General features: G+C 40.9%; 1 protein-coding gene across 6 annotated transcripts in view; it reads right to left on the bottom strand.

Annotated features, from left to right (window-relative positions):
• The window catches only part of TCTN1 (tectonic family member 1), a 22,391-nt gene extending 8,439 nt beyond the window's left edge, over window positions 1-13,952 (bottom strand). For 5 of the 6 annotated variants that reach the window (XM_073312758.2, XM_073312757.2, XM_073312759.2 and 2 more), the window contains exons 1-8: window positions 13,568-13,952; window positions 9,769-9,889; window positions 6,574-6,704; window positions 5,517-5,686; window positions 4,768-4,855; window positions 3,482-3,591; window positions 1,759-1,779; window positions 1,014-1,142 (exon numbers count right to left, since the gene is read on the bottom strand). In XM_073312758.2, coding sequence (XP_073168859.2) covers window positions 1,014-1,142; window positions 1,759-1,779; window positions 3,482-3,591; window positions 4,768-4,855; window positions 5,517-5,686; window positions 6,574-6,704; window positions 9,769-9,889; window positions 13,568-13,889 — 1,092 coding nt within the window. In that variant the 5' untranslated portion in view covers window positions 13,890-13,952. Of the gene's footprint in view, window positions 1-1,013; window positions 1,143-1,758; window positions 1,780-3,481; window positions 3,592-4,767; window positions 4,856-5,516; window positions 5,687-6,573; window positions 6,705-9,423; window positions 9,739-9,768; window positions 9,890-13,567 lie in introns of all 6 variants that reach the window. The other variant, XM_073312762.1, reaches the window with a different exon arrangement.

The raw sequence follows: 13,952 nt of genomic DNA, 5'->3' as shown, positions 1-13,952 counted from the left end.
ATGAGCTAAAAACCAGACTATCTACGGAATTTTTCCACACTTCTCCCATTCTTTAGGGATAAATGTGCTGGAAGATCACCACCATCTAGAAACATGCACCTTCTCATTTGCAATACCATGTAAAGTCATGTAACTGTAGAGGCAGGATTTGAATCACTAAATCAGTACATGTCTGATCATTCTACAGTGGCCACATATTAGAAGTCAGACATACCTGCATATGGTTTTATAAAATGTTAATGGGTAAGGACTGATGGAGTCTGGGGAAAAAATAACCTTTATATTCTGGCTTTTCTCCTCATCAGGAAGGAACTTTGGGGAAAGGAAAGAGAGTGCCTACTTATCTTCCCATTCATCTACTGACTACAGAAGTGACATTCAAGGAAGTAGTTGTGGTCTAGCCTAAGAGAAAAATGTAATACTTGCAAAGAGAGATCAGTATCCCTATCAATAGATGTAGGAGATAAAGGATACAAATGTAACAAAAATCAATACATTAGTTATTGGTGAATAGGAATGATTTAATGCATCTCAGTTTCTTCAAAACTGACTTCTCTTCTACCTCACTGTCCTATACCAACCCTCAAGTTTTGTTATTTTCAAAAAAGGTAAAGAAATAAACTAACTTGCGTTGTACCAACCCAACCAGCAATTTAATCTTATTTTGTGTATTCCTTCTTCTCCCAAGCATCCTGTCTCAGACTCATCTTAGATTCTAAGCTCCTGGAGACTGTATCTTGTCTATGTAAACTGCCACACACAAATAGTAAATCTTAAGTAATAAGAGATGGATTTTATCCCACAGCTCCATTTTGCATTAGTGTGCATTTCCAATCCAGCTGTAGGATACCATGCTGTATGTTGTAAGGCTCTGTTGTCCCAAAGATCAAGTTTCTCTTCACCACATGTTAGCTGAAAGTGTCATGATTTCCAATAGTTTGAGAAGTAGGAGTGATCTAATACATACATGCCTTTAATTTAGTACAAAGAGGAAAAACAATTTGTGTACCTACCCCAAGAACTACATTTATGCACACTTGATTATCCAAATTCTTGGGGAGCAAAAGGACATCACTACTGTTAAGCAGAGTACGTGTTCCACTCAGAGACTGGACAGTTATGGCCTGGACAGTAACATTAACCTGAAACATAAACAAGTGTCATTTCTGAATACTGGGTATAACTGAACTGTAAGGCACACACTATCATCCTGCCTGGATGACTTATACTTTTTCCTGTTTAAAAGAACTCCAACTGTTATCATTCGGAAGTCTTAGAACAGCGGCTTCCTGGAAAGTAGTAGTTTGCTTCCTAGAGACAGGAAGCTACAAGCATTTGTCTGCACCCTCGAAGGGCATGCTCTAAAATCCTCAAGCGCTAGCCTGAGGTTTCTGTTCCAGAGGGACAGAACAATGGTCTTGTTACATGAATTGCTGAACACCAGTCAGATGTTCCATGTTTAATAGCAACTATGAGCTAACCTAGAGTCTATAATTATACTTGGGTGGGGATTCAATCACCAGAATTAATAAATCATCTCAGAGAGAAGCTCCAAGCTCTTGAGCACCCTTTCACTTGTTAACTGTACCATTGCTGACAGAAGATAGGCTAACTGGCTTAAACTGCATATTTTGCTTGGATTAAACAGCAAGAGTGAAATCTTGGCCCTGCTGAAGGCAATGATAAAACTTCCATTGACATCAGTGGAGCCAGGATTTCATCCCAAGTGTGTCTCATCTAAGAAATAATGTTACTTACCAGCTGACTTGACTTTGGTACCTAGGGGAGGGAACAAAAACAAGCTATTTCAAACAACAGCTAAATCATTAGCAAAAAATAGCAAATAAATAAAAAGGTAAGTGGTTAAGACTTAATTGCTTTGTCTATTTCCTTCTCCTCTACCAACAATTATCTAATATGACAATGGCTTTCACATCAGGGAAGTAAATAGAAATACCATATATTATCCTCAGTGTCAAAGTGTTAGCTACTCCTCATGATTTAAGAGCAAAATTGTGTAGTCCTTATGGTCTGATCCAGTGCCTGTTGAAATCAGTGGAAAACTTCCTAGATTTCAATGGATTTTGCATCAGGCCTTAACTTTGGCTAAACTCCCACAAACAATTAATAATAATAATAATAAAATCAGCAAGGAATAGGTGGATCTAAGATTTCCTTAAAAGGTTACCAAAACTTGGTGTCTGCTCTTACTATTTCCAGTCTTGCCTGCCTTTTTGCAACACAGACTCTGAAGATAAAGTGAGCAGGATATACTATGAAAGTTTAGTTGTATCAAAAAAACGGCTTCAGAAATGGCACCTCTACTTTACATAACAGTTCTTTGTATGTCATGCTGCTTAGCTTATTGACAAGAGTTTATGCTGCAATAATTCTGTAGAGCTCCACAAGCTCCAAGATGGATTCTTGCATTCTGCATTAAATCACCAACTAAAACTTGTTTTTTGTTGGCAGAGGCACGCAAAGCAGAATCAGGAATGTTTAGGTCCTGGGTTTGTTTGCAGTGCTGTCAAGACAATGAAGTTGGTCTTAGTAAACTGAGCAAAACTGATGGAGATTTCACTGGCTGAGAATAATAATGAATGCCCATGTGTCATTTGTGCAACCGTGGCTAAGTCCAAGGCCCAATGATTGTCAAAATGTCTCCTTTTCCCCGTTTTTGGAGAATAACTAAGAAGAGAAGAATAGGAAAAAGATTTATTGCTGAAAAAGTAAGTTTTAAACTAGAACAATAGTGGGTTAGACAGCAGCAGGGCTCTGTCTTGCTCCAGTAAAAAGGGGAAGTGAGGGATAGTTATGGCCAACCTGCCTTTTACGGGAGCATGAGGAGGCAGAGGGCACAGGTATGGCCCCAGACACTGCTATTCAAAAACATCCTATCTGGGCCCATGAAGTGCATGCGTACCTACAGTGGGATCCACACACACAAAGAAGAAAATTAATCTCACTCTACCAAAACCCTGGCCATTGCCATCTTAGGCACTCTAGCCCAGACCCCCAAAGGTATGTAGGCTCCTAACTTCCAGTGAAATCAAGTTAGGAGCCTAAATACTTTTGAGGATCTAGACTCTTGGCAATAGGCTCTTTATGAAGGCCTAGGCATGCACATCGAAAGTGGAAACCCATGCCTCTACAATTAAGCCCACTATCTCAGCAACAGCAATCCTAGAATCATACACAAACTCACATCTTCCAGGCTGTCTTTTGGTTATCTAAGCCCCCAACAAACAAGTGCTTTTCTTTTCTGAGCTTGAAAGGGGGGTGGGAGGGAATGGCTATTTCTACAAGGTATATGGTTATGAAGATTTTTTCCAAATCCCATTTAAACTCCTATATAAAGTAAACAGTCATCATCCCACTTCCCTTAGGAAATGGAAATTACGTAATTCTAAAGATGTGAAGAGGGAGATAGGAAATAAATACCAACTGTCAGTCAGCAGCTGTGTTTCAAAACCCTACTTACTGCTAAAATGCTGGAGTTGGTGTAAAACAGCATACTAAGTGCTTGAGTGGTGTTACAATTTCCCACATTTATCATTCTACTGCATTTCACAGCCTGGTTTACTAGAAAACCTGTAAAAAAGTATTACTGAGAGAACTAAAGAAAACACAATTATGAAAAGCAAAAGACAAAAATCTCAAGTAAATGCAACACAGAAAGTGAATGGGAAGTAATGCTTAGACAGCTGTCAATTAAAAGATTGTCTATTAACATCTCCACACTGCGCACAAACTTGCCAGTGTAGACAGGGCCTTAGAATCAGTGCCTATTATGCAGCCTTTGGTACAACTGTAGCTAAAAAGGTTTATCACTTTTGTAGTGAAAATCCTCATGTTTAAGGTTAAATTCAAAACTAAGAGTTTACCTTTTCATTAAAACTAACTGTCATGGAGGGAAAAAAAATAGGGAATTTATTTTCCATTTCTTTGGCATTTTTACTTTTGTTTAGAGACAGAAAAGAGAGCCACACTTTTTCACATAAAGAGGATTTTCATGATTTTATCATAGATCATTAGTTATGTGCATGTATGCTCATTAAGGACATGGTCACATTCTTACTAAACGTTATTTCCTAAAAATAGAAATTTACAAAAAAAAATCTACCATTAGACTTATGTTTGCATTTACAGCTCTCATAAGCTCATCATTCTTCCTTTAACTAGGGATTTCTGAGTTTCTCTTTCCCCATTATCTACCTTATGCCAATACTTTTATTTCCCATCTAGTATTTTCTGTAACATATACCATCTGTATTTATCTCTGAAGCATTTTAGGATATTGTTGGTATGAAAGTTCAGGACCCAATCCTACAACTCTTACTCAGGCAAACAGAGCTTACTCATGTGAGGAACTTCCTTGGCTTCAGTGGGGACTCCCTCCAAGGTATGCAGGATTGGGCCTTGTTTCATGTAACCCCATCCCACTTTGCATCATCACCCTCACACTAATTCTATTGCATCTATAAGGCCACAGGGGCTCAGTTTCAAAAACAGAAAAGCAACCTATTAATGGGACTCAGTGATTTATATTTGTGACTCTGAATGGCTCAGTCTACATGGAACACAATTTCTTGTTTATGACCAAAAGGAATTAAAAAAGCTAAGTACCATTTTTATAAATGAAACTTTACCCAGGGTTGAACAGGTAAGTGTGCTAGTTCATATGAATCATCTGTAAATTGGCGTGGCAGGATAACAAAAGCACACACTAAAGAGAGGATAAACAGGAATTAGAATGCATTTGCCAACCTGCAGGATTAGCATCGGAGCACTGAGAGGAGACAAGGGGAGCAGGCAATCTCAGAAATGCATCAGCCGTCTGGATAGGAACACCATACTGCCAAATAAAGGGGCAAACCCAAGCTTGTAGATTTTCAGTACACAGAAAGATTCATAAAATATACAACAAATTTAACCAGAACTATTAACATTTTGTTTGCTTCTACCATGGCTCCCAATAAACCAAACTTCTCCACCCACCAATATCTCAAGTCAAGATCATGTTACCATTGTAAACTGACTGCTAAATTAAAGATCTGCTACAATCACTGGAAATTCTCCAGCTTATCTGCTCTTATAAAAATAAAACAAATCTTCTCAAAGACTACAAAGTCCATATTTTAGAAATTTGCACTGACAACTGACTAGATAAACCCTACTGGCTAGATTTTAATGGCATCTTGCTCTTTTTTTTTTCTTGCCAACAATAGCAAAAGTAGCATAAGGAAGCTGCACATGTTTCCCAGATGTTAAAAATTCACTTTGATTTTGTAGAAGACTAAAGCTAAATGCTGCACTTTAGTCTTTTGCTCTGAAATTTTTATATTTAATGAAGGACTATAATGAAGTCTGTATTTTTCAGAAAAGTAACTTTAAGGTGATGCAAACAATGTTTATTCAATTATATATGGAAAGATTCATTAGCGAGAAAGTGTTTTATGATAAAAGAAAGTACATTTAAAATACTGCAAATATAAAAAGAATCAGATTATTTTTACCTCATATCTAGCAGTTTCATTTGTATCAGAGAAATTCTGAGCATCTAATTCAGTATTCAAGAGAACATCAGATTCAGCACTGAAGGTAACACCTTCAAACTGTTTAAGCAAACTATCAAAATTTTGTGAAGTAGGCATTTCAGGAGGAATAAAGGACAGTGCTTGTTTATCTGTGAAAAAATATTTTATAAGTGAGAAAGTTTTAAGTTATAAAAATTGTGTTTAGTAACAAACATTTCCATTGTGGAGACAGGAACATACCCTTAGAATTTAAAAATGGGAAGGAAAATACCAGAATAAGATGAATATTTCTCAAAGTTTTCTAGGAGGTATTAGCTGGTATCTGTAATTTGGCCCTGATTCAAAAAAGCACTTAAACATGTGCTTAAAATTAAGCACAGGATAAAATGCTTTCCTAAATTTGGGACCTTTTAGACCAAAGTCTCTGATTTGATCATACATTCAGATACCAAGACATACCAATTAATGGATAGTGCTTAAATTACTATTTCACAGTCATGGTGAGATGAAAAAATTACAGCATGAACTCTATTTCACTTATGTGAAAGCCCCCACAAAACTGACATCAGAAGATTTGGAAAAAATTTCACCAGTTGCACAGTCACAACTGGAGCTAGTTAGAATTAGTTCCCCCTGCAGAAAATATTGACTTTTCATCTAAAAATTTAAACATTTTTAGTTTTCTGATGAAAAATTTAACATTTGAGAAAAGCAAACATTTTCTGCAATAATCTTCATTTAGTCAAAAGCCCAATTTCCCACTGAAAAAAGTTTTGATAGAAATCTTCAACCAGCCCTAATTAGATCCCAATCCCATTCTCTCTATAGAGAGGCTCTGTATGGGGGCAAAACTCCTTTGATAAAACTGTTAGTGTTTTGTCAGGGCAAGGAGTATGGCACCAGACCATCACCATACAGGATAACCAGTCTTCTTGCAAGTTTGGTTACTTGCAGTTTTAGTCTTTATTTTTGTCATCCAAAAAGTTTTGAAGATGACAACATTGCACTGCTCAGCATGAGTTACAGATCTACTTACAGTTTGTAGCGTGAATGCAGAAAATACTTGGATTGTTCTGATCAACTAATTTAAATATCCTTTCAGGTGGATGTGCTGCAACATTGATTGAATATATAGCTGTTTCCTGAGTGCAAAGCTGGCTGTCACCTCTGCAAACAAATATACAGATCCAACAAAGTCAATTTTGACAATGTTATTTTAAAATCTTTATATGCATGTATTGTTATAACAGAAGGAAGGCAACAGTGGAGATGGATAACTACAGTAAAGATTTGAAGATCATTTATGCACCCTTACAAGGTTTAACATTTTATACTGTTTATCCCAGGAAAAAACAACAACAATTAGCCATTCTCCAATATCTTTCATTCACAGATTTCAAAACAGAGGGATGTGATAATAGCCACTGTTCAAAGTAGGACAGCATTTGATAACAATGATATAAAAGATGACAACTCAGATGGGATCCAATTGGCTTCAGATACCACAATGGCATATATGTTAAAGACTGGACATTCAGAAAATGCTTTTATTCATACCAGAGAGAAGGTAGGGGATGGGTCGGAATGAGGTTGAACATAGAGAAGGCTGCAAGAGGATCAGGGGAAAATGAGGTGCATTTTCCTTGAGATAGCAGCAGAATCATATCACTCATCTTCATAAAAAGAATATAATGAACTGCTCACAACACATAGGAGACAAAGGATGGAATGAGAAACATCAAGGAGGGGAAATACTGAGTCACTTTAGGATAGGTACAATGTGTTACCAGCATCCTCAATGAAGATCAACAAGAGAATTTGGTATTGCAGTGGGTATGGTCAATAGTGAGTGGGGTTTTCCAATAAGACCTCAGTGGATGGTAAATGTCACACTCTGAAGAGTACTAATCCCCCCTACATTGGGACTTGAATATGAGACAGTGATTCCTCATATGCTAGAGAGAGTGGATACTGCAGAGTGGTCAAAAGCAGTAAAAGAACATTATCAAAATTAAAAGAAATGGCATATATGGAATTTATATAATCCTGAACACTACATTTCTCCTTTAAGTTATGCTAGTTAGACATGACCCATTAGGTAGAGTGTTGTAAACTATTTCATAAGGTGAACCACATCTTAACAGGCCCACATCATGGATTATATTCCTGCTCCCTCAGGATTCCACAAACCACCTCCCCTCCTATTCATAATTATAACACCCCTGTAGCAACTACAGCAGTTGCTTACATGAAAGTTACCATCTTTAAAATCAGATGTAAAAGTGAGATGTAAAACTTGTGGCCATTGACAATCCCTTGACATGTCACAAAAGATAGCTTGAGAAAAAAAGTACAGCTTGACTTTACGCATTTCTAGTTGACAAGAATAAAATATTCATAGCAGAGGATTCAACTGTCATTCAAAAAGGCTTTGATTACACCTTTCCGATATATATATAAAATACCTATAAATGGGTGGCAATATGCATTGTGGCAAGAACAAAGAAATAGCAGTCCCAGGTGGCTGAATGATTCAAAGTTCAAAGCACTGAGAATAAACTCAGTTATTCAGATTGGGCTAATTTATGCAGGAAGTGGGTTGAAGAGCTATGCTTATTGTTCTGAGAAGTCACATTGAGCTATTTTAAATTCAGACTCTAAAATGAGCTTTCTTAACTCCTGTTTGAGAGGCTGATACCAGTGCAAAGCTACATACTGAAATAGGTTGTAAACAGCAACAAAAGACAAACAATAAGCCAGCATTATATTACTATCATGTTATATTTTAATATTTTACTATGTTACTTTAGAAAGGCAAAAATTGCCAATGAGATGAAGAGATTCTATGCTTGCTCCTAAAAGAGAGATCAGAGGAAAGCTCACATTATCTAATGATGGCCATGATGCTATCACGTTCCTAGGACTAGGACTTCTTACAGCAAAGCGTTCCCAAACTAACACTGATGGACTATTGGTGGTCCATGGAGAGAACCACCAGCTTACCAGGTGCTAATGCTCCTAATTTCCAGCTTCTAAATTGTATTGATAGGAAGCTGCAAATGTTTTACTCTTTCTCTTAAAGATGGCACCTGCAAAAACAATGCCCTTAATGTCACGATAAGGCATTGAGTCAGTATTGACATCGAGGGAAAGGTGTAACCTACATCACTCCCTGCAAAACCTGCATTTTCCTTCAACATCTCCTATCCGAGCAACAGACAGACATGACCTTGCTTAGTTTGACAGGTCTGATGAGATTACAATCCAAGGCATAGCACAGTGAAATTAATGTAGAAGTTCAAACATCTGTTCCAAATAGCCACCCAGTGCTATAATGGATACTAAATTACCTTTGTATCTCCGTGTCAAGATGTAGGCTGAAGTCATTCCTGAAGTATTAATAAGAATAGTGCCAGCACTCAATTCTTGACATCAGAACAATTAGAGGCTCAGCTCCATAGCCTTAAATATTCACATCCCACTCAAAAGTGATCTTTTACAAACCTACAGCTCCCTTTTTTACTCTAGAAACAGTTCAGTGCAAACAGACACATGTCCCAACAAGAGACCATTATCAGCCTCCCTTGGGACTTCTCTTCAGCTGTAAAGAGATATCACTAAAACTAATTCCAGACTGTGACGGAGGTATACAAACCCCCCATTGGACAGGAAGGGGTTAAAAAGCAGGACTAAACTGAAGCCTCCCTGCTCCACCACATCTGTGAGGCATTTCAGGCCTGGATGAAGAGCTTTAAAAAGAGGGAAGCCCAGCCCAGTTCGGGGAGAAGTGTAAATGAGGACAAAGACTCCTCCATGACCACAGCCAGTCTAAGCAGAACTGGGCATACCCTGAATGTCTACTTCAAAGCTCCTGTCAGTGATTTACCTGAGGGCTTTGAACCCTTATACAGACTGCTGGAGGTCCCTTGTTTGAAGGCAGGCCTGCTGCTGTCTTTCATTAGTTTGTTTATGACAGTCCCAGAAAGGGAAGACTCCCATGGGATTCAGATGAAGGCCTGAGTCTCCCAGGTCCAGTAGAGCTGTGCTGATGACTGCCTAGGTGCTGAGGACTGGATGGTGGGTGAATGCAGTGCCCTGTCACACAGCAAGGAGGTTCTGTGGGAAAACAAGCCCACAGTGCAGACCCTAGCCTGTATCCATTGAATTCAATGAGAATATGATGGGACTCTGCATCGTCGAGCTGAAAAAAAGAAGTTATTTATGAACTTACGTGACAATGTGAACTGAACATGTAGTAAAGAGACTGAAATCTGCAGCACTGCAGTCTGGGTCACAGCAGCAATTTACATCACACTGTGCCACCGAGAGGTCACAAACACACAATGTAGCAACTGGAGAGAAGAAGATTTAAAATAAAATTAGGAATGAATTTTAATGCCTAACAAAACATTCTTTATATTTTTTGTTTTCACAGTGTCCTTCTTTAACTGCAGTTAAATGTTTATATCTAAATCCTAAGGTATCGTTTTTAAAACCATGAATTATTATTTAAGATACACATTTTCTCAAGAAGTGACCATATGATGAGCAATTAACAATATCAAGGGCATACTAGAGACCTGATTCTGCATTCGTTAGGAATCCAAAACTCGTAGTGAAATAAACAGGAATTTTGAAGATGTCAAAAAATATGATCACTACCCAATACTGATATAGAAAAAGTCATATTAATAAATGTTGATCTATTTGTTTAGATTCTAACACAAATATAAAACATTTTGTTATAACTCCCACACAATTGCAAGGACAACACATGCTCCATGTACAGGTAATATATTTTCCTGATGTTTCAATATGAGTTGATTTTTTTAAAGACGTGAACTTTCTTTCTTTCTTTCCTCCTGTTTCCATATAATCTTTGCAGCTTTATCTTAAAATTTTTTCTAGTTTCAATTAACCCCCTATAGACTGCCCCTGGAGGAAAGCCAGGGCACGCTAAGGCCTAATTTGCTGATGAAGTCCAGCTTGGAGAGGAACTGGGCTGGGCTTATAAAGCCAAGATGCTGGCAACAGAGAGTCTGGCTGTAGTCATTCCCTGAGAGTAGAGAGGTGAGTTTGAGACTATAGGGTGCTACAATCTGCAGTTACTCCCTGTGAGGGGGGAGGACCAGAGGATGTAGGAAAGAGCAACAGCATCTGAGTGAAAGGGGCCTACAGTTTGCAGGTATAGGGTCTCTGGACTGTAACCTGGAGTAGTGGGCAGACCTAGGTTCCCCTACTGGCCACTAGGGAAATGGCACAATCAGGGCACTGCTAGATAAGACTGCCTGAGATCAGTCCTGCAGAAGGACTTTGGCACCCTGGGGGGATACAGGCTGACTGACCTGGCTGGAAGGCTGAGTCATGAAGAGGAGGCAACAGCTCCTTAAGCAAAAGAGGAGCCACAGCTGGCAAAAGAGCATGGTGGAGTTCAACCACAGGAAGGGGTGTTAGTTGTGCAGAGGCAATCCTCAGAAGGGGGTGCCATCTGTGGTGAGTAGTGTACCCTGTCACCTATCAGTAAGTTTATTTGCTTTTCCTTTTAATCCCCATAATTGTTTCACTTAAGACAAAACCAAAACATTCTTTGGAATATCACTTTTGGAAGTGAGGGAATTTGACTGACAATATGAAATTGCCAAGTTCTGTTAGTAGTAAAATGGTTATTCTTTGCACATCCATAGTAGCTTTAACAGGATTTCAAGGCGTTTAATCATTTAAGCCTTATGGCCTGCTGTGAAGTAAGCAAGCATTACTATTCTAATTGTAAAGGCAGGGAAAGCCAAGGCTTGAACAAGTCTCTAGAGAGTCAGTTGCAAAGCAAGGAATACAACTCAGCAGGGCTAGCAACCTGGCCACTGCTCACCATTATATTTTTGTCATTTGCTATTATGTAAGGAAATATAGATTGGAGGGAGGCACTAGAGATCTTGATTCCAAAGCCTCTGGAATTTGGATCAGTGATGTATTTACCCATGGATTGCAAGGGCCAAAGGCTAGAACAGGGGTCTCAAACACATGGGCCAGTTATTTCCTGAGGCCTGCCATAGGCGCCAACTCCACCGTAGCCAAGCTCTCCGTGCACTCCCGCCAAGCACACCGCATCCCTTCTCCTCTGCCTGCCTCCCAGCACTTCCGGCCGCCAAACAACTGTTTGGCAGCACTTACGACTTTCCAGGAGGGAGCGGGGAGGAGGTGGAGAAGAGGCGGGGCTGGGGCAGGGACTTTGGGGAAAGGGTTGGAATGGAGGCAGGGAAGAGGTGGGGTAGGGCCTCATGGACTAGACAAGCAGTCTGAGGTATGAAGTTCAGCATGTATGATTCTTTGCTGTGAGTAGTTAAAAGTAGCAACGTATTTTGTATGAAGTTACTTTAAAAAGTTCCTGCCATTACAGCTATGTTGATAGACTGTTAGTGTAGATAATCATCAGTGTTACTGACCACATAAGGAATAGTTACAGGTGTTTATTAAAACCCCTCTTCGCATTACAGTTTTTAAAAAGTTAATACATTGACTTTTAATACCATGCGATATTTTTTTTTTTCATTTTTGACTATACTTTTGCATCGTTGTATAAAAAGGTTTCAGTGATGCGGCCCTTGGGCCAATGTACTAGTCCTCATGTGGCCCTCGTGGTGATTTGAGATCCCTGGCCTAGAACAACAGTAAGTGAGGGACAACAGCTGGCAGTCAAGATACAGATGACTTTTTCATAATATCTTTTTTTAATTTCAATTTGTAACTTTTAAATTTCACTATGGCCCACTGGATGCTATCTGATCACCTAGATAGTGTCCAACATGCTCTCATTAATGCCTGAAGAGCTCTCTGGACACTTGAAAGTCTCTCTCTCACCAACAGAAGTTGTCCAATAAGATATTACCTTACCCACTGTCTCTCTGAAGTTCTATTAGCTGAATTTGGCACCAAAATCCTGAATTGGAAATGTAAAACAGGGATCAATTTTGAGGGATTTTAAGTCCCCTGACATTTGGAAAGGAGTACACGTGGGCAAACTTCTTAGTTCCTCAAGTGATGTGGGGTCAGCAGCAGCTTTCAAGAGAGACAAATCAGGAGTGAAATGCAAAACACAGCTACCAGTTGAAAGATATTGTCAGGATGAGTCTCTCTCAGCATAAAATTATTTGTAACGTAGTAGTGTCTCGGAGCCCTACTAACAGCCCTCAATCCCATCATGCTAAGCACTGTACAAACACAAAACCAAAACACAGCCACTTTTTCAAAGAGCCTTTGGTCTACCGAAATCCTGAACCCCACCAAAACAACCCTTACGTGTATCGGGGAAAAGCAAACTCTAAAATGCATGTTTCCAATTTCTTATAGGAAAGTGTTTTTACTCAGTATGCAGCACCATAAATGTAAACAGGGCTTTACAGAACACAAAAATGGTAGGGTCCCTGACCTGGAGAATTTATAATGTGCTTCTGAAAAGGAGGATGCAAGGCACAAAAGTGAAGAGAAAGGTGATGTGGGGCTTTGCTAGCAAGAAGACTTTCAGTTACGCCTTCCCCACAGAAGTGAGGCTTCACGGGGATGATTTCCAGGATGAATAAAAGGGCAAACTGGCCAGCAAGCGATTGTTCCAAGTCATAGGCAGGCATGGAAGAAGGCATGAAGCCAGAGGGGGAGAAGGAACCAAAGGGAGCAGTTAAGAAGCAAAAACCATTTACAAATCGATATTCTAAATTCACTCAGCAGGCCCATGCTTTCATCGAGGATTCCTAGGAGTCACCCAAAGGCCCTGATGGCATCCCGCTGGAAGTGCCACCCAGGACTTCAGAGAATTGTAGGGATAGAAGCTGCAGGTGCTGGACTAGTGCTGGGAGCAGGGACGCCCCAGATCCCCCCCGCCCCAGCCAGAGCCTCCAGGCCCCCTCCCGAGCCAGACCCCACAGCTCCTCCGCCCCATCCCGACCCAGCCCCGTTGCTCCCCTGGCCTGATCCTCCCCCGTCCATCCCCTCCTCAGCCGGTTCCCGGCTCCCCCAGCCGCTCGCCGGGCGGTACCCACCGTCTGTGACGGGGGCAGGCCCGGGCCCAGCCCGGGCCGCTGCAGTGGCCGCAGCCGCAGGGGAGGCGGCGAGCGGAGCGGGGGTCTCTGGCGGCGGCGGCGGCTCCGGGGCTGGGGAGGAGCCCACGCCGGGCCCGGGAGCTGTGGGAATGGCGGCGGGGCGGCGGGGAGTCTCTCGAACGGAGGGGGCGGGCGGGCCCGAGGGCTGCGCGGTGGCGCTGGCGGAGCGGCTCTGTCCCGAGATCCCCCTAACGGCCGGGAGCGGCGGCGGCGGCGGCAGCAGCAGCAGGAGGACCCCGAGCCTCAGCGCCACTGCCGCCATCCCGGCTCCTGCGAGCCCCGCTCGCTCGCGCCAGCGCCTCGGTAACCAAGGCGACGCCCCGGG

Source organism: Lepidochelys kempii, chromosome 15, assembly GCF_965140285.1.
Source record: "Lepidochelys kempii isolate rLepKem1 chromosome 15, rLepKem1.hap1, whole genome shotgun sequence".
Taxonomy (NCBI): domain Eukaryota; kingdom Metazoa; phylum Chordata; order Testudines; family Cheloniidae; genus Lepidochelys; species Lepidochelys kempii.
The sequence above is the reverse complement of the archived record's forward strand: the minus strand, read 5'-3'. Positions and strand labels throughout refer to the sequence as shown.